Here is a 21,857-nt window from a genome sequence, read left to right on the forward strand (position 1 = left end):
CCTATGGCAAGAAATGTTTGTGAGAAGGAGGATTTGAGATTTTGAAAGAAGCAAATCTTCATTTCATGATTCGATGTGTTTTTCTCGGTGAGCTTCAATGAATCCAAACCTTCTATTTATAGCAGAGAGACGGAGAATGGTAAATGGGTATGTTAGATGAGAATGACAGATGAGAATTTTTGGTGAGAATGGTAGACACCGAACAAGAATGGTAGGTGGGAGACTGTTAGGCACCAAACAAGAATGGTAGGCTGAAGTAGTGACCCAATGTAATTTCAAGTTTAAGACACACTTGTGAGAGTTCATTTGTTCTTTAAAAGGGAAACCTTGATGAAGTCTAGAGGATAACCCTGAGGGGATCCAAACTAAATGGATGAATCTCAAATTTTGATCTTAGGAGCTTAAGTTTTGGACATCGTCTTAAGTTTTGGACATCGTCAGTACTTCGGAGATGTGGGTTAGATTGGAGATTTCCAAGTCACGAAAAACTGAGCAAGACAAGTCTGGCTTGAAAATTTTGAATTTGGGTCGATTTCAACACAGAAGTCAACTATCTTGGATTTGAGCCATTCGTGCAATTTTCGAGTCTCAAATGACGGAACGGACTCCAAAATTGGAATGTACGCAAAAAATTGAACAAGATAGGTCCTTAAAAATTTTGACTTTTGGTCAAGATTTATGCAAAAGTCAACTTTCTAGAAATTGAACATTTGTGTAATTTCCAAGTTTTGAATGAAGAAACAGATCCTAAAATCGGAATGTACTCGAAAAACCGAGTGGAATAAGTCCATTTTGAAAATTTTGACTTTTTAGTCAAAGTCAAAGGTCCAACTTGCTTAAAGCATTTTCTCTCTGTTTTTTTTTTTAGGCAGTTTGGATCCGGGTCAAATTTCCGGGTTGGTCTAGGTCAAACTGGTTAGTAAAGGATGATGTCATAAGGGCGTGTGTGAGCACGTGAGGCATCATAGAGATGCGTGGGAGTAATACTGGCGTGTGGGAGCACATGTAACTGGAGCCGTGAACGCTTGATCTTCTGGTGGCATGTGATGGCACGTGACTGATCTTTTAGGCCTGAAATTTTCAATTTTTGTAGGTCGGGGCCCGCTGGATTGAGTGGTAATGCTACCTTCATAAGGTGAGGTTTAGATTGGTATGAATGTGAAGTAGTAGGCCGTGATCTTTGAAGCTTTTGGCGGTGTGTGGCAGCGCGTAGCTGGGCATTTGGACCTGGAATTTTTAGGTTTGGTAGATTGAAGGCCGTAGAAGACTTCTGTGGTGCCAGTTTTGTGAACTTATGGCCTTTTGGTCTACTTTAGCGGTTCTGACAGTGTTTGACAATTTAGGCGGATTGGTTCTAGGGTAACCATTAATGTCTCTTACTGTTTTCAAGGGTTCATGGCATAGTAGCTATGAAGAATATACTACCCTTTCTCGGCCTAGAACTTCATCCAAGGTCTAGTGCAATAGTCTCTTCTGGATGACATGTTACTTTTTGCAGACCTACAAGCCCTTTCTTAAGTCTAGTGCAATAAATTCTTTCTAACAACATGATCCTTCTATGGGTACTTACCCCTTTCTTTTTTCAAGGTTTGGTGCAGTATTTTTTGAAAGTATGGTATTTTGCCTTTTCACACCTCTTTTTCTTTTTATCCATTAGTTTCCAAAGATCTCTATATAAGACCACCTGGGGCATGCCTTGAGTTGTATAAACATAGTCTCTAGTGGGTAGCATAATGCTCTAAGTGTAGAGAAATTATGCCTTTTTACTTATTTATTTATTAATTTATTTTACATGCTTTGTTTGTACTAATCTTTGTTTTTTTTAGCAGCTGTCATGATGCTATTTTTCAAGGATTCGAACATTGGTCAAGAACCGGCCTTGTTCATTTGTAAGGAGAAAGATGACAAGGATGCAAAGGCTACGACTTTGATTGTTCGTCCGCCTATAATTGGAAGATTTTCAGAGAGATGAGGCCATAACTCTTATCCTCTCAATTTGCTGAAATGGTCATAGGTTGTTCACTCTAATGGTGGCTCTAACTTGGAGACAATTATCCTTCTTGCTTTGCATCACAAAAATGTTGCTAAATCAAAGACGTACAACACTCTGGGATGAGAGATAATTGCAAAACGTGCTAATTAGGATTCTTCCTTCAATCGAAATGAGGGTTTTCCTACTTTTCCCTTTATTGGGATTGGCTAGAAGATGCGCTTGGTCAGTGTAAACACCTCCTTGATGCGACCCACCTTTACAGTGTTGTCTTTACCTCCTTGTTCACATATGATTATGATGAGAATCTCATGAAAGCATTTTATGAGTGTTGGAGTTCGTCGACCAATACCCTCCATACCTTAGTTGGGGAAATTTCCATCACACCATGGGATCTTTCCATTCTTGGTGGACTTCCTTGCATAGGTGCATTTTATGATGAAGTGGTACCCAATGTGCAAGAGCTAGATGGAAACAACGACCAAGGACGGCTGTATCTGCCGTACAACTGTCACTTCCTTTTCATGGCATATCATCTCCTTCAAAACCGATTGAAGAGACAAGGGAAAGTGAGTGTTCATGACTGGATTAATTTTTGGTATAGAGGAAATGGTAGGTATCCGGCTCCTAGAAAACCAGCAAGACAGACAACCATTCCCAAGTGTAGTTAGAATCCCTTTGGCATGATAAATGAGCATGGACCATGGTCTGATAAAAAACTCAGGGTCTTTGTAGATCTTCAAGTTGAGGGTGACCTAAAGGAGGAGACTTACTTATCGATACTTCTTTCTTGTTGGTTGTGTATATTTATCTTTCCTATCAAGGATCTAAATAGCATCCATCCAGGCATTTTCAAGATCGCTAGTTCCATGGCCAATGGTTGTTCATTTGGCCTTGCTACCCCAGTATTGGCTAGCATTTATTGTGGACTTAAGCACCATTTCTTCCTCTCCTACTTTGAGTAAGTCTGGAGCTAGTTTTTCCATTCATAATGTTTATGCCTAGGTAGGTCATTTTTTTAGAAGCAATCGCATCACCAATGACAAACTATCTGATCCTTTGATGACTAAATATTCCGGTGTAGGCTACGCTTTCCGTTCAGTAAATTCTCTGCACAAAAGCATATATGAACTACCACTGACTTCCTTTGGCACGAGATTGCTTTCATGAAAAGCTACAACTAGACATTCATTGACAATGATCATTTATCCATTTAGAAGTTTGACTACTTTATGAGCCTTCGCTCGGGGTACTTGTCACTTCAATGTGAAGACCAACACACTATAGAAGCATATAGGCCTCATAGATTTAGTCGGCTCTTAGGATTTCATCAAGATATTCCAAGTGATTTGAAGGAATAAATTCATACAGGCTCTTTAAAAGATCTACACCAATTCTACCAATCTTTCACTCGTTGCAACATAGACTCCAAGGTACTCATTTCGGCTTTTTCCACAGACTTTGGAAGTCGGGTCAGACATAGCTACAAACAATGGTGGGAAGGAGTTTGTGGAAATGATTTTACCAGAGGCACAAATTTTCTAGCTGAAATCGCCTCTTTCCATGCTAAGTCATTGACATCCAACAAATCTTAGAAGGGAAAGAGGGAACTACAAGACTCATACATTCCACAACCCTTGTCAGAGTTTGCACGACATCCTTTTAAAGATGATCATCCTTCAAAGGACTCATCTTGACATATCAGAGTTGCTCGAAGTCAAGGCATCAAAGGTTCGCTTGTTGTACCAGTTAGGGATGCCATTAAAATTTCTGAAGAGGAGGTGTGTAATGACCTGGACTACAATTGGAAAAATTTTGAAAAGTCCAATGAAGGGTGTTGATGCAGAGACTTCTATTGATCATGCGCATCTTCTTACAAATAGTGAGTCTTCTATCTCGAAGCTATTCGCAAAGAGTTCAGATCTCAAGAGGCGTAAGTTTGCTGATGTTGGTACGTCATCCAAATTTTTGACTGAGACAGGAAGGACATTTCTCTCATCCCTGTAACCGACCAACCCTTCAGAAGTCTCTACGTTTCAAGCCATGGCGCATGTTTCTTCCGTGCGTAGGAAAGGGGCTTCAATGTTGGGAGATGTTCTTTTAAACAAGCTTTCAAATCTTTTTATGGACAACATCCTCCCACAAGTTGAAATAAATGAAATCTATAGTGGGATTGAAAGTCTTGGAGTGGACCCTCGACACTTGCGTGAAAATGTTGACAAATATTGTGAAGGGGTTGTAGACTATTTGGGGATGAAAGAATCTCTAAATAAACTTCCAAGTCCTGTCAACTTAATTTGACATGAGGCTGAAATTGAACTCCTCCTTTTTGAAGCATCGGATAAGAAAGCATTTTTGACAACCGAGCTCGATACCATTAGATTAAGGATGGCTGACCTGTGAACCGAGCTCGTCCAATTAGAGCAATCAATGTCTCAAATTGAATCTCATCAAGTTGAACAAGACGATGTTGTGCAAGCCTTAGAAGAACAACTTGAAGAAGTTAAATCCACTCCCGTTCTTGAAGACCAGGATATGGAGGCTTTAGAGAAGATACGAGCCCTTCTAGAAGAGAATTGTTCTAGCTTGAAAGACTTGAAATGGATTTCATAATCTTTTTATTTAATTCCCTTCATGTGTGTCCTTATGCTTTCCTCTTGTACTATTTTCCTTTTGTCAATCAATAAAGACAACTTTATTTTCTACTCCCTTTTCTTTAGTCATAATTTGATTAAATTTTTTTTAGCGCGCAATTGAACTTAGCAAAAGATACTAAGTTGCCTACGTACCCTTAAGAGGGATCAAGTCATCACGTAATTCAAAAGATATTTATTTATTTTTATTTTTTGTAAAAAGGAAGGAGGGCTCACGTGTGTAATCCTCGCCCCACACCCCACGACACTTCATGGGTACTAATTGCGCAATAGTGGGTATCACTATTAATCGAACCTGAGACTTCGGCCTTAAGGGCGACAAAGGCATCCAACCACTACGCCATACTCGCAAATGGTGACATAGAGTGGGATTAATTTCTCCTTATTGGCATGGTTTCAAAGGTAATGGGAAGACATCATGTACCCTTGTAGTGCTACAGTATGCAATTTAAATTCTTACCAAGGAGCAATCCTCAACTTTCAAGCATAGAAGTGTTTGAGGAACTTCCCATTAATGGGGCCAATCCTTACACCATCATTAGCAATCAACTTGTAAGCTCCATTGGCATAGAATTCTTGCACAACATAAGGTCCATCCTAGTTTGAAGTGAACTTATTGCTTGTATGATGAGTTGTAATGATAGGTCTTTGAATGGCAAGGACTAAGTCACCAACTTGGAATGATTATGGTTTAATTCTTTTATTGAATGCGCTTGAAAGACGAGCTTGAGAGCACTCAAGACGTTGTTGGGCCTCGAGCCTTTTCTCATTAAGTGCCTCTAATTCTTGCAATCTAAGTTTGGCATTTTCTTCTTTAGTCAATCCTTCTTGAATGACAATCTGTAATGATGGGATTTGGTGTTCTAAAGGAAGGATGGCTTCCACCCCATAAACAAGAGAATATGGTGTCGCTTGAGTAGGCGTTCGAAATGTTGTTTAATATGCCCCATAATGCTTCTCCGATTCTTTCGTGCCAGTCTCGCTTTGTCTTGGATACCACCTTCTTCAACAAACTGCCAAGTGTTTTGTTAAATGCTTCAACTAGACCATTTGCCGAGGCATTGTACATGGAGGAGTTGTATTGTTTAAATCCAAACTTCTTGCATAGCTCTGTCATTAGCCTAGTGTAGAATGGTTTGCCATTATCAGTTATGATATAACGAGGGACACCATACCAATAAATCAAATGAGTTCGAATGAAATTGACCATCGTTTCTTTCTTCATCTCCCTAAGAGGCACATCTTCCACCCATTTCGAGAAGTAATTAGTTGCTGCCAAGATGTACAAATGGCCATCAGATGATTTTGGAAATGGCCCTATTAGCACTTCTTAGCATACTCCATGGAATCTTGCACCTTAGTAGGCCAATAGTAACCCATTTGTTTGATCCTATAGTGTAGCCTAAGACCTGATTGGTGTGCGCCGCATATTCCAGAATGAGCCTCCTCTAAGGCTTGTTTAGCTTCTTCGTCTCCTAAGCAATGGAGAAACAAACCATCAAATGAACAACAGAAGAGAGTGTCCTTATAATAAATGAATCGAGCAGCCCTTTGCCGAACTTTGGTCTTGTGGCGTATATCATCTGGGAGTCTTCCATGTTGAAGGTACTCAATGATCGCTTGTCACCAATCTTCTTTTTCAACAAGGCATACAGAAATGATGTTAGCTTGCTCTTCTTTTTCTTCTTCTTCAACCATGAGAGGTACCACCCACCTTTGGGAAATAGCAACTTTGGCTGTCTCTTCCTAGTATAATGCTAAGACAGTAGCCAAATTAGCTAAAGCATCAGCCTGCTTATTCTCCTTCCTTGGTATATGCTCCAATGTGATGGCCTCCAAATTTGCCAGCAACTTCTTCACATATTTGCAATAAGGGATAAGGTCTTCTTTCTTGACATCATAATGCTCCAAGATTTGGTTGATAATTAATTTGGAATCCCCAAAGATCTCAAGTTGCGATATGCCTATCTCAATGGCCATTTGTAGACCAATAATCAATGCTTGATATTCGGCTACGTTGTCAGAGCAAAGTTTAATGAGAACGAGTATAGGAGTATTTTTCGTTATGGAGAAACAAACACTACACCTACCCTCGCTCCTTCTCGATGTGTAGCCCCATCGAAAAACATCATCCATGGTGGCATTACTTCAATGTAAAACACGTCTTCATCCGAGAAATCATTGGAGAACTCTCAATCAAATGGAACTGGGTGATCAGCTAAAAAGTCTGCCAATGCTTGTCCTTTGACAGCTTTTTGTGGAACGTATACAAGGTCATATTGTTGTAGCAAGACTGCCCATTGAGCTATACTTGCATGTAGTGCTCTGGTTTGTCCATGGCAAAGAAAAGAGCGAGACACATCTTTTTGATAGGAGAATAATTTAATTCAGCGCCATTGAGAGTTTGACTTAGATACTAAAGGGCTCTTTCCTTCCCTTCTTTATTTTCTTGCGCCTTAAGAGAACCTAAAGACTTTTCTTGTGCCGCGATGTACAACACCAAAGGCTTTCTTGGGATAAGAGCACCTAAAACTGGAGGATTAAGCATGTATCTTTTGATGCGTGCAAAAGCATTGCTACAAGCCTCATCCCATTCAAAGTACATATCCTTCTTCATCAATCTATTGAAAGGTTGACATCGACTAGCCAAGTTTGAGATAAATCATCATATGTAGGCTAGTTTTCCCTGCAAGCCTCTAAGTTCTTGCAGATTCTTGGGCTCTGGCATTTTCTAGATAGCTTCAATTTTGGACTGATTGATTTCAATATCGCGGTGCCTCACAATGAAACCAAGAAATTTCCCAGATGTTACGTCAAAAGCGCATTTGCGGGGGTTCATTTTAAGTTGATACTTTTTTAGGCAATTGAACACAGATCACAGATCTGCCAAATGGTCTTCCCTCCTTTTTGTTTTAACCACTAGATCATTGACATAACACTCCACGTATTTATGAAGTACATTATCAAAGATCTTTTGCATGGCTCGTTGATAAGTAGCACCAGCGTTCTTTAGTTTGAAAGACATTACCTTGTAACAGTAAATGCCCTTAGGAGGATGAAAAAATGTAAGCTCTTCATCCTTAGGATTCATTCAAATTTGGTTGTAACTTGAAGAACCATCCATGAAAGATAAAGCTTCATCACCAGTAGTGGTGTCAACCATGACCTCAGTGATGGGTAATGAAAAATCATCCTTGGAACATGCATTATTCAAATCATGGAAGTTAATGCACACTTGGATTTGTCCATTCTTCTTTTTGACATGGACGATATTAGTGATCCATTCTAGGTACTGTACTTCACGAATGAAGCTCGCCTTAATTAGCTTATTGACCTCGGTTTCTATTTGAGGGATAAGCACCGGCTGAAAGTGTCTTTGGGCTTGTTTAACTGGGCTCACGCTTTTCTTTACTGCTAAATAGTGTAGAGCAATACTTGGATTGAGCCCAGGCATTTCCTTGTAGGTCCAAGCAAACACATCTTTATATTCTACCAGGAGCTTGAGGTATCCTTCTTTTTCTTCAGGAATGAGAAGCGCACTGATGAAAATTGGCCGGGGTTCTTTGGTAGTTCCTAAATTGATCTCTTTAAGTTCATCAACTATAGCTTGTCCTCCATCTTCCGAGGCTGGGGGGGCTTCGTTGACCTCTTCATTGGTTGCTTCAGCATCTGATAGTGTATCCTCTTCTACTGTAATATGAAACGAGGATGATACCTTTTCAATTTGCTCATTGTGGACGAGTGACTGACTTGTGTGTACAATCATTCCCCTTTTGACTTTGAGCGATCCTTCAGTGCTAATATCTAGGGTAGAGTTATGTTTCATGCATGAAGAAATGCTAATGCGGATCTCATCATTAGCTTTCTCCTCCTTTTGAACCTCAAAGTTTATTGAGTTTTGAGAGCAACTGTCAATGGCCCTTTTCGTTGCCCCCAATCGATCAAAGATTGATCCACATGCATGAGTGTCTCGATTTTGTGTTAAACAAGCTGTATTTAACCTATCACACACTGTGATTCGTGGCAATGAAGCTTCGATGCGATCGAACACTGAGGCGCGTGATAAAGGCTGTTCTTTTCTTTGATTCAAACTTTTGCCGACCTCCACTGTTATGTATTGGGAACTTGAAGTATTGCTTCTTTTCTTGATCTATACTTGAGCTAGTTGTTCTATTGTATAACCTAATCCGGTCTTTGGGATAGGAATTTCATGACCTTTAAGCAACACTTTCCTTTGTGTTTTGCCAAGGCCATGCACCTTCTCCCCAGTGACTTATGGAATTAGTTTCCCTAGGTCCCTTTGTTTTGAGAAATCGAAGCTTGCTATGGCTAACAACGTATATGCCTTTGGGTCGAACCATTCTTTCGTCTGTTCACTTGGTAGAATACCATGCTCTGTCAGACTTTGTGAAGAACTCACAAATCCATTTAATGGCTTCGAGGGCAAAGGATTTGTGGATGAAGTTAAAGGCATGGCATGATTTTCTTTCAATATGGCTCCATTCTCCATCGTGAGCATTGTAGGAGGCCTTCCCATGTCTACTGTAGATTGAAGGCATTTCGTGAATGGTGATTGTCCTTTCTTGCGTTGTGTTAATGGTACATAACGGAGGAATGGAGGATTTTTGGAAGGTGTTGAAATTTCCGCTCTCATTGAATTACTGGTAGATTCACTAGAATGATTGTTTCCACATTTTGGACCTTCTTTTGGGGAAGGAATATGCTTTCCAGTGATGAATTTAACATGCTTCTTTTCACCGTGCTTGCTTTCCATGGATGGGATCTCAACTAGGAGAACTTCATTAGGAATGTCATCTTCCACATAAAACTTTGCGTTAGCAAAGTGAGGTTTGGTCTCAGTAAAAGGTTTCAAGTCGGTATTGACCTTTTTTATTCCACTTTGAAGGTACATGAAACATTGATGCAAAGTAGATGGTACTATTTCGTTTCCATGGATCCATGGACGTCCTAACAACATGATTTAGGTTGCCTTGGCATCAATGACATGGAACAAAATGTTGCTTGTCAATTTTCCAATAATTAATTCCAAGTGTATCGTGCTAATCTTGTGTTGTCCTCCTTGGTTAAAACCTTGAATGACCAAATGACTATGCGATAATTCCTCCATAGTAAGATCAAGTCGTCTCATTGTCATTTTTGGTAGTATATTAACAGCTGAACCTCCGTCAATGAGAATACGATCGATCTTTTGTTCACGAGCATAACCAGAGACATAAAGTAGACGATTGTGGGGCTTAGAGCCTAACAACAGATCCTCATTAGTGAAAGTTAAATTTGGATAGCACGCATAACATTCCTGCTTTTGTTGAAGCGTGTTGGTATAAGGGGTGTACATCTCTGGCTCTTCAAGAGTTTGGGTGAGCACTTCTTTTGGTGAGGTGGAGGATTGCGAGGGTTTAACTTCATCAACTTGAGACTGAAGTTCCTTCAAAGATGACAAAGTCTCATCTAGACCACCATGGTGAACAACCTCCTTTCCGTCATGAATTTCGTAATGACAGATCGTGTGAACAGCCTCTGCTGAGTCATTTTGAAAGAATTTTCTGGGGAAGAATTCATCCAATGTGATGAGATTTGGAAGTTTTTGGGTTTATGCTGAATCGTCGTACATTTTTGTTCCCACTCTTTCTTTCCTTTTATCGCCCCTCCTCTTGATCGAGGCTGAATATGGTTTTGTGCTCTTCTAGACTCTTGGGTGATTAAATGAAGAGGGAATGTTTGTCTCTTCTTCCATCTCCTATGAGTAACCATCGTCCAACCCTCTTCCTCATCCATCGTTGACTTTTTATCATCATTTGAGTTATAATCAGATACTTCTTGAGAGAGCTGAACTTGAACAGGTTTCAGAGAACCAAACTGGACGAGCGTGGTATTTGCCCCTTGCTTTGTAGTTAGAGACATGCAACTAGGTAACCCACAAGCAAGTGTTGCAAGGTTTGACTCGACAACATCCTCAAAATCCAAGTCATGGCTAGCTTCATGATGAGTTCTTTAAGAACAAAACATTTTTGGATTGGATGGCTTATGAAGCGATGATGCTTACAATAGTATGGGTCATCAATTTTTCCTATCTCTTCCGGTCATTTGCATTCTGGCAATTCAATTAATTTCAACTTGAGCAGTTGTTCTAGCATTTCAAGCATATTGGCATATGGGAAAGGATATACCTTTTGTTCCCATTCCTTAAGTGACGAGCGACGCATCTCACGCTGTTGGCCTCTCTCAGGCAGCCTTTCATTAGCCTTCACAATTCTTGTTAAAATTTTGATTGGGGCAGAGTTGACATTCATTGAGTCTTTGACGTTGCTTTTCGCATTCCTGTCATTATTACTTGTTTCCCTTCTTTCTTTCTTTTCCTCAAGTACGGGAGGTCTTGTATTTCCATGGCTAGAGATACTCAGCTCGATGTCATGCGCACGAGTTGCTAACTCTTCAAATGTTCGAGGTTTTATCCCTTGAAGGATGTAAAGAAGTCCCCAATGCATGCCTTGGATGCACATCTCCACAGCCAAGATTTTAGAAAGTCTGTCTTTACAATCTAAACTCAAAGAATGCCATCAATTGATATAATCAATAGCAGGCTCATCCTTCCATTGCTTGGTATTAGTAAGTTCCATCATACTTACTGTGCGACGTGTGCTATAAAATCGATTGAGAAACTCCCTTTCGAGTCATTCCCAATTGTCGATTGATTCAAGTTCCAAATTAGTGTACCAATCAAATGCATTTCCTTCGAGTGAACAGACAAATTGTTTTACAAGGAGGCTTCCTTGAGTTCCTACATTCTCACAAGTCTCTATGAAGTGAGCAATATGTTGTTTTGGATTGCCCTTCCCGTCAAATTGTAGGAACTTAGGAGGTTGGTACCCATTTGGCATTCTCATGTTGCCAATGTGCTTTGTGTAAGGTTTTGAATATATGAGGGAACTAGTGGAAGAACCCCCATACTATGCTCGAATGTTATTTGTTATCATGTCTTGCAATTGTTGGACAGATATCGAGGCCATTGAGGTGGAATGTCTGTGTTGAGAAGCGCCTTCACCTCCTTTCCCTTTATCAACCCTAGCGTTTTTTCCTTTTAAGGTAAAGCCAGGTGGGTGCTTAGGGTTAAGACTTGATTCACCCAAATCTTATACCTCCGGTTTGTTCATCAGGGTTGCAATTTTGACGTCCTTATCTTCAACTACTTTTGTGAGAAGGATGACCCTTTGTTCCATTTCAGCCATCTTTTCTTCCATAGTAGAGGTGTTAGTTATCATCACTGGCATGACCTTTAGATATGATGGAGAAAATGATGAAATAAGATAAGTCAAAGGTACTTCATTCCTTAAGTTTCTTATCACGAGTGAAGAGTTGATAGAAAAGTTCTTTGTTGGGGATGATTCATTGTCAATCTCCAAATCTTTCGAGACAGATAAATCCTTAGTAGTAGCTTTCCTATTTGCAAGAAAGTCCAGAGAGATGATAGTATAAAGCTTGCTTTCTTTGGTTGGTTGGGGTTGAAGTCGATTGAGAGCTTTGGATCAACTGCAAGTGACTGGGCCGACATAATCATCAGCAATGGAAGCATCAACCATTGATTTTCGGACATTCTTGCTAGAGGCCATTGAAGCTGGTAGCAAAATGATGTCTAATTTCTTTTCTTTTGAAGGAGAAAGAGATGAGAAGCAAAAAGGTCCCACTGGGTGTGCCAAAATTTGTAGACGACTAAATTTCTAGTTTGAAATAAATCAAACAAGTAAAATAGTTTCATGAATGCAAATTTGTATTGATGAATATATGGTACAATTCTCTGTGATTACAAAAGAATGATCTTCTGATTCGATCTCCTTGCAAGACTTATTGATTGGAATTGTGGTAATGTGATTTTGATTCGAACACAAAATATCCTTCAATTTGGCTGAGGAATGGATCGAAGATCTTTGAAAAGGAATTACAATGAATCTTTGGCTATGAGTTTGTTAGAAATTCTTTGTTCTTCACGTTCTTCGTGTTCTTCATGTGTTCTTCGGGTTCTTCGTGCGTTCTTCTTCTTTGAAGGTTTGTGGTGGAAGTTATTCGGTGTTTTAGAGCTTGAATCTGTAGAGCTTCGTTGATTTATGGTTTGTTAAAGTTTTAGAGGCTTTTGAGCTTTATTCTAGCAAACTTTAGGATCTAGATAAATAGTTTGGATGATTCTACTTCGAATGTTCTTCAATTTTGAGGTTGAAGTTCTTGAAGGCTTTGAGGCTTGATTCTTGTAGAGCCTCTGTACTTCTGAGTGCTTCTAAATCTTCTTTGATGCTGCTTGTGCTCTAGATGGCTTGGTCTCTTGAAATGCCTTACGAAGGCTTCTATTTATAGAAGTTTGGGGGTGGGTGAGCGACACGTGGCGGAGTTTGATTGGTGACACATGTCACAGCTTGATTGGTCTGCCTATGTCATCGCTTACACTCGTTGGATTGCATATGTCATCGCTTACATGTGCTGGACTGCTTATGTCATCACTTACACGCGCTGATGTGTGATTGGTTTTTGCATGCATTTTATGCCTTTATTTCAATGACACTTGGCAAATTTTTGTTGGTTTTTGAGTAGTAATATCAAAACCTAGCAGCAATACGAGGTGCTTTGTAATTGGCTGTATTTTGTGGACTTGGTAGTATGATGTGTCAGCTTGTGATAGGTCGGGAATTTTCCCTCTCTACACCTTTGTTCTCATAAATCTTCACCAAATTGAACATTATACCCATTACATGTAATCCAACAAAAATACAAGTAAATGATTGAATGCATTACAATTAAATTTGATACGGAATTTAAGCCAATAAACATGAACTCATGAAAATCACAACTTTACAGTACTTATTTGTATTTACTGTCAAATGCCTTTGTGTGTATTCATGAAATTACAAGTTAGTAGTTATGATTCATGAACACTTCTACAATGCTATCTGAAACCTTCTATATATAGTGAGTCCATAATAACATAATAATTTTCAATGTTCAAATGGCCCAATGTTGGTGAAGTGGTTATCTCCCCTTATTATGAGAGCTTGGGAGTTTTCCTTGGGCTTGCTAGTTGGAGCCCCAGAGGGTGGGTTTTGGGGTGGAGTTTTGGTAATTAGGTAAGAATAGACAATAATGTAGTATTGAGACTGGAAAAAAAGAAACTTTCAATGTCAATTGTTGTATAAAATAAATGAGAAAAAAAATTAAAAAGCGAGAATAAAAAAATAAAAAAATTTATGAGAGACATGGAGTAAATATTGCACCGGATTCAAATCCCAACTGTGTACAACAAGTGGAAGGCGTTTCTTTTGATTTCATTTCGGAGGTAAAGTACGTTGCTACAATAAATGAAATTACATTATTAACATAATATTAAATACTACAACAAATGGGCGTGTAATTGACCCCAACCCAACGCCTACCAAACTAACAAAATAAAAGCAATATGGTACAAACTACAAGGTAATTGCTGTGCTGATGCCTTAGCCAAGTTAGGAGCTAATATATCTTCCGTTTGTAATCGTTTTAATTCCCCTCCTCCTGTTGTAATCCCCTTTTTGTTAGTTGATTCATTGGGGACAGCTCGGACCAGGATGGTCCCTTTTGGTTTTTATAATAGCACTTCATAATTAATATTACTTTCCCTTTTGGTTTTTATAATAGCACTTCATAATTAATATTACTTTCACGGTTTACCAAAAAAAAAAAAAAACCACAAAGTAATTCCCACCACTGAAAGCAACATATATATGGAGGCCACAAGATTATTGGACAAAGTATTAGTCATGTCGCTTATCAAAAAAGTATTAGTCATGTCCTGCTTTTGTTTTTTTTGAGGGGATAGTCATGTCTTCTTAACTGTAGTCTGTACCACACAGTAAGCTAGATAGGTATAAAAAATGAAAGCCACATACGTAAAGTTAGGTGATAGAAAAACCAGGAAACGAGCAGTACATTTTAAGTTTGTTTTGTTAGGACACTCGTATTAATGTGTGTATAATAAAGAAATGTGTAAAATTCATGCATCTAAGTTAAAAAATTATCCTTTTCAAAAAAAAAAAAGTTAAAAAATTATCCACGTCAATAAATTTATAAATGTGTATATCTTTATAAGTTAGTCTAAAGTTATAAATCCATTAATAATTTAAGCCATTAGAAGAATTATTTTTCTTGTATGCAGGAATGGAACCATTCATTGGCTCGGGAGGAAAGGCCCCCCCCTAAATTTTGAAAAAAATTCAATAATATATATAGCTATCTAATTTTTAGCAATTTGACTCAATAAAATTAAACTTCCCCTTTAAACCAAAGAAAAGGCTCATAAAAAAAGAAAAGAAAAGGCCCATAAAAATATTACTAATCTAAAATTCAAAAAACAAATTAGAAAGCCCAAAAATATTAACTCAACAACAAAATCAATAATAAAAAGCTAAAGAAAACTTAGCCCAATCAACAAATTTTACCAAAAAATTAGTCCAGCCCTTAAAAGTATCTGAAACAAAATCAATGTGAATCTTACATACCAAATCATTCCATCAAATTCCACAAAAAAAAAAAAAAAAAAAAAAAAAAAAAAAAAAAAAACCTAAACTAAACTAAACGTGAGAGACAGAGAGAGTGAAAGATGTAGTAGCTTTAAGCTTGAGTGTTAAGACTTGAGCTCTTGGCAATGAGTTTCGAACTTGTTGGGTTGCAGTGTATGGATGCAACAACGGTGAGCTTCTTAGATCCAACAGTTAAGGGAGTAAGAAAATTTTTTAATTGTGATTTGATTTATAACTGAGATAGCATGTGATAAGCTTTGAAAAGGTTGTGTAAAAAATAATTTTCTTCTAAAACCAAGATAATGGGTAATGGCTGTAACCCACTAACTTTCAATGACATGTTTTTTAACTTGAAACTATTTTTTGTTTGTTAACCTTTTTTTATTAAGAAATATTTGTTTACTTTAAACTTTATTTACATTTTTTGTTTTGGTTCGTGGGGCATATTTATTTGGTTTTTTTGGTTAGGGATTAATTTCTAATAAAGTATATTTGGAAGATATGAAAATAATGAAGCATCTTAAAAAAAATAAATAATAGTTTTACTTCAATGAAATTAGTATTACTTCATTGTAACATAATGAATATAATGAAAGTGGATGAGCTTACATTAAGCTTGCCTTCCAAAATTCGATTTTTAACTCCGTCCCTACTTGTATAATAATAATAATAATAATAATAATTGAAACGTTTGATTTTTTTGTTGTCCTTGCCTCTTTGCACCGCATGGCAATATAAATTGAACAATTGTGACTTTTACATTTGGTGTTCAGTTGTATCGCTCTTAGGCAGTAGTTACAGGATTAAATTAAAAAAAAAAAACTTTTTAAAAATCGTGATAAATTACTGTCGTGGACTAATGGAACTAAATATATAATCACGTTGTGTACAATCTAAAACAACCAATGTTTTGTTTTTTTCCCAAGCATCAAGACTTGTAAAATCATTTAAGTAATCTTACCTTCATTTGGGAGCACTGGAGGGCCACTCTGTTTTTAGTCTTTCAGGTTTGGACGATATTTGTAATATTTTTCTAGCAAGTCACAATTTATATGAAAATTAATAAATATTAGGGATAAACTATCACTTATCCAATTTTTTTTTAATTAATTGATTAAGTGAATTTTTTAATACTTCTTCTCATTGGGACTTGTCATCATTTTCTATATATAAATTAATTAATCATTATTCCCAAAAGCTTAAGGTTCTAAGGAATGCTAACTTTAATGTCATATATCATTGGTATGATAGTTCTTCCATAAGTACAAAGTTTTTGTGAGGGTATGAGGGGTAAGGATTGGGGTTTAAATTTCTAAAAAAGAGTTTTACACATATATACACTTAAAGTGGACATTTAAGCTAGAATATAATTTTTATCTTATATATATATATATATATAATCCTAACTTTAACAACTTAGCATCCGTATGTAGATACATAAATTAGCTTGATAAAAAAAAAAAAAAAATCAATTTATAAACTTAAACAAACATACCCTCTATCTTTATTCTGATTATTACAACATTATTTTTTTATTTTTTTATTATTATTATTTTTTTGTGTCTAGCTATAAACTAAGAGATCATCATTAATTAATCTTATTTTCAGTTTAAGTGAAATTGTATTGGTCATGAAACAACTACTCTGTCACCAGGGGCAACCCAACAAATTTGGAGGCCTTAGGCAATATATTTAAATGAGGCATTTTTGTTATCACTTAAATAATATTTAACTAGTGTTTAATATCATTATTTTTTTTTTATAACAAAACTATATTCTTTTTATTTTTTTTTGGAAAAATGCTAAAACTATAACAAATTTTACTAAAAAAACACTTAGAAATGATATAGTAATGAATATGATTAGTGACACTTCAAGAAGATAATAAACAAGTATTTGAATGAATGATGTTAAGAATATTATAAATTTTACAATATGAGGCTTACAAAGACGTATCACCAATCATAAAAAGTATTTCAAAAATGCATTTAATAAGTTGTTGATGTCCACAAATCATATTAATTATCACATCAATTTGTAAAGGTTTTTGAAGTAAAACTTATAGTACATATTTCTTGCATTTTCCTATCTAAATTATTTCTTGTGATTAATGACATATATATTTGTAGGATTTACATATTTAAAGTTGTATTATCTCTAATATTACTTAATTATTTGAGACTTCTTAAAAGTACAAAAAAAATCTATATCTCCAAAAATGTATTTTTTTCAAAAAAATATATTAATTTTTATCCGAAAATTTGGGAACCTTTCTTTAGTAGGGCCTAGGCGATGGCCTAAGGGGCCTAGGCCAAGGGCCGACCCTGTCTGTCACTTTCACTTTTGAAAGTCTTCCACTATCATGCATTAATTGAATCAGAAGACTTTGTAGTTTGCATGCCTCACGTGGATGATCATTATCTCGTACATTGTTTGAGAGATCCCATCTCCAGATTTTCCAATGTAGCGTTATCTCTCCAAGATGGAATTCAAATACTGATTTATTATCTTATTGATTTTACTTTATTTTATCTCTAACATTGATCTTATGCATTTGCATCAATTATTATTGGGTTTTCCACTTTTCTAAAGTGGAAAAAATCAGGCTAGGGATTACCTTTTTAGTTTTTTTGTTGGGCTGCTTAGTTTGTAAGCGATAATAGTGTTTTTAAAGCCTTTAAACACTTAAAAAATTATTAAAAACCAAAAGAAAAAAGGTACTCTCCATTCTCTTTATATCTGAGGTAGTTCACAATTTATTTTTTTATGTTTGGAATTTAGCATATATCTCAAATTTGTTACTTTTTCAATTAAATTCAATGGAATCACAATAATTATAAATGCAATCCAAGAAAACAACATTGCAATTCTCAATTCTTTATTTTTCTTATAATAGTGTACAACTAATTAATAATTTATTCAAAATAATTGATTTAACTAAGAAAATAACAAATTGAGAGAGTATTTGCTCATTTTCCAAACATAGAAGGGGAAATTGATTAGATTCAAAAATAAGGAATGAATTGTTAATTATCCCAAACATAAAGGAGGAAAAGTGCTTCCCCCAAAGAAAGAAAAAAAGAAAAAGAAAAAATAGAAGAATATCTCTTTTGGACTAGAATCCTCTCAACTTTAGTCAAATTAAAAAGTTGAAGTGATTTGTAATCTATTTGGGAGGAGGAGGAGGGAAGTTAGGGTTCTAAACCCTATCATGATTGGCTGTATCTTCAGAAAAAAGGAAGGAAAAGGAAAATAACTGAGAAATAGAAACCATAAGAGAAAGAAATTTTAAAATGTTTTTTTTTTTTTTTGAGTGTTTGGATGTAAAAAAGATAGTGAAACAAAGGAAAGAAATAGTTATTTTCCTTGTTTGGTTCCCAAAGAAAATGGAAAGGAAACAGATGTTTTACTTTTCATTCCCTTTTTTATGTTTAGAGAAATTAAATACTACAGTAGAAAATATTTTTTGATAAATCTAGAAAGAGAGAATTTCTACTAAAACAAAATAATGGAGAATTTAAGGCTATATGAGTAATTTTATACTATAAAAAACTTTCAAATTACTTTAACATCCAAGTGTGGGTTTCACTAGTGTGACAAAAAAATTTAAAAAATCAGTAGATTTATGTATTTATTTTATTATTTTTTTAGTTAATAGAAAATCATAATTTTTATTGAGATTAATAAATTAAAGAAGGAACACATAACTTTGAAAAAAAGCCTCGAACCCTATAATCAAGCTTCCATCTTATTGGGTGTTGTATACGTGGCTTGATTTTTTTTATCATAAGGCATCAATTTTCCCACAGGAAATTGAGATTTATATTACTTATCAGCTGGGTGGAATATAGTTATATTTTTCACAACTTAATGAGAAAATGATGATGGGAATGTTAGTGTTGGCTGCTAGCAATTGTTCGGTTTTGGGCCTTATGGCTTGTGGTGCTTGACAGCTTGAGAATGACTTGGAAATATGTTCATTCAATATTGAATTTTTGTCGCAATTGGAAATACTCGTTGTATCCATATTTGCAAGTGGAAATTTATGGAATTTATTGTCAGATTGAAAATTAATAGAGAAACGATGAATAAAATATGGGCGTCGAAATTATACCACAATACACACACAGGACTTGGGTGCATGCATTTTTGTTTTTTGGGGGGAGGGGTGTGAATGCTCTAGATCTGGTGGCGCACTCTGAATTCAAACTTCAAAACAGCAGGCACAATGTGAGTTCAAACTTCAAAACCTTTCTACAACACGAGGCCCACGCAGCTAAATAATGTGATTTGGTTTTGTCTATGGACGAAATCAGCTGTGGCGTTTAGTGGGGTTATTATTGTTGGAGAGACAAGGACGAATGGAGAAAGCGAATGAAGAATTGACTGAGGTTTATAGTGCATGTTAGAATATACGTTTTTTCCTCCACATTTGCGTCTTGTGCGTTTTGTGTGGGTCCTGTATACCATTTATGAGACCCACAAGTAATTTTTTTAGCAAAAACAACTTTAAAATTGGATCTCACGGTATTTTTTACACATTTAAAAATTATTTTGTTACAGTGTTTTCAATTTCAATTTTTGGTTTTCAGTAATAAGCGGTATTTAAATAGACCCTAATGACTCATGTTCATGAGACAAAAGGAGTGACTACAGTTTTGTTACTTTGAATTATGTATTACAATACAGCTGTGACCGCTTTAGAAATTTTTTTGAGGGTGGTCATTAAGAAACATAAATTATACAAAACTTAATAAAAAGAGAACTTCATATATTGATGACAAAAAAAAAAAAAAAAAGAGAGCGCACACACACACAAAGTCTTACAATTTCATTCTACGAGTTTTCTTATTTTGAAATCGTTATATGATAGTCTTATTATCAATCTTGCAAGCTACATCTCTTTTAAAATTATAGTTAAATAAAATTTTTCTTAAACTTTTTTTTATGTAAGGATCTAATATATTGTTAAGAGGATTAAAATTTAAGGACAAAATTTGGCTACAAACTAAGTTGTAGCACAAGGCTACAACTCTCACTAAACAAATTAACATTACTACATATTTTGTAAATCTAACCGTTGAATTGTATGTTCTCTTGTTCTTAAAACACATGTCAAGTTTCATGTCAATCGAATGTTATTTACTATTCGATCCGTAAACTTAGTTTTTATGTATAATTTTAGACTACAAAAACTTGAAATTTAAACATTTGATTGATGACATAGCTATTGATCTTTGATCTTTTTGAAATTTTGCAAGTATAGAGGATATAAGAAGAAAATGTAATTAAATGATATATTTGTTAAAATTCACAACCAATAATAAAAAAAAAAATATTGAATGAAGTTGTAGTGTTAGCTTACAACCAAGTTTATTGTCAAATTTTGTCCAAAGTTTAGTTAAGTTGGGCCTAAAAAAATTTAGGGTTATCACAAAGTTTAGTTTGTTGCCAAATCATAAATTTTTAAAATTTATACATAATAATAATAATAATTTTTTCTAGTTCAAGGTGGTCACAGCTGCAAGTGAATACATCCATTGGAAGGACTTAACCAGTTAAGCCTAAGCTAATCATTGAGTAACCCTAAAGTATAGTATAAGTCAAGATGCAAAATACAAGTAATTACATGACTACATGTAACATGACAATATTATAAATTGCATGGGCAGTGATGTACCTAGGATTTCAAACTAGAGGGACCGAAGTATAACCCAAAAAAAAAAAAAAAAAAAAAAAAAAACTCCAAATAGGTACCCATGATTCCATATATTATTAATAAACTATTAAATATAAGAGATCTAGGGTTCAATTCCCGCTTACACCAAATACTTATTAATGTCTCGGTCTGGTAATAAAAAAATACAATCATCAGAAATGAAAGCCATAGGTTGTGGAGCTCTATCCAAAAAAAAAAAAAAAAAAAATTATCAACCAAAACAAATACACAAAATCATTGTTTCTTAACACATTAAGATGAAATCATCTACCAACAAAAGCAAAAAAGAAAACACAAAATAATATTTTTTTTTAATACTAGACTGGTTAGGATTTTTAAATTTTTTTAAAGTTTTATTTTTGTTAAGTTTTTGGGTTGAGTAGTTGCCAATTAGGCTAATTGGAGGGGAGTGGCCTAAGGTTTTGAAAGAGGAGACCAACAACAAAAATGAAAAAAATATAACTAATAAATTTTTTTTTTTCTTAGGACCAAGGGTGCTCAGGCTCCCTTAGGCCCTCCTCTAGGTTTCCCTGTGTATGGGTACAATGAACTTAGACTGAAATCTCTTACATCCATCCTCAAACTTAAGGTGGAAGTTTGAGAACATCTTGATAGGATTGGGTCCTATATAAAATGGTCCGAGCATAACTTAAAGTGAAACAAGTGAGATGGTTCTTGCCTATAGTGATCAATGACAATTAACAATGCTTAAAGGTTGGAAGATGGCGGACAAAATGACCTTATGCCATTTTCATCCAAATTATATAGCCTTATGCCCCCCTTCCCAAACTAATTAGGAAAATGCCCCTTTTTTGTAACTCGATTTTCTCAAAATTGAGTTAAAAAAATAAAAAATTTTTTGGAACCCTATAGTGACGTTTTTTAAGGACCTATAATGACGTTTTAAGGACCTATAGTAACGTTTTATAACTTAATAT

At 35.7% G+C, this 21,857-nt stretch overlaps 1 protein-coding gene across 1 annotated transcript; it reads right to left on the minus strand.

Moving 5' to 3' along the window:
- Positions 1–6,390: 6,390 nt before the first annotated feature.
- On the minus strand, positions 6,391–6,780 carry LOC126728787 (uncharacterized). The gene has a single exon (XM_050434567.1). The coding sequence runs from the start codon at positions 6,778–6,780 to the stop codon at positions 6,391–6,393; it is 390 nt and encodes a 129-aa protein (XP_050290524.1).
- Between the last annotated feature and the right edge of the window lie 15,077 nt (positions 6,781–21,857).

This window comes from Quercus robur, chromosome 5 (assembly GCF_932294415.1).
Source record: "Quercus robur chromosome 5, dhQueRobu3.1, whole genome shotgun sequence".
Taxonomy (NCBI): Eukaryota; Viridiplantae; Streptophyta; class Magnoliopsida; order Fagales; family Fagaceae; genus Quercus; species Quercus robur.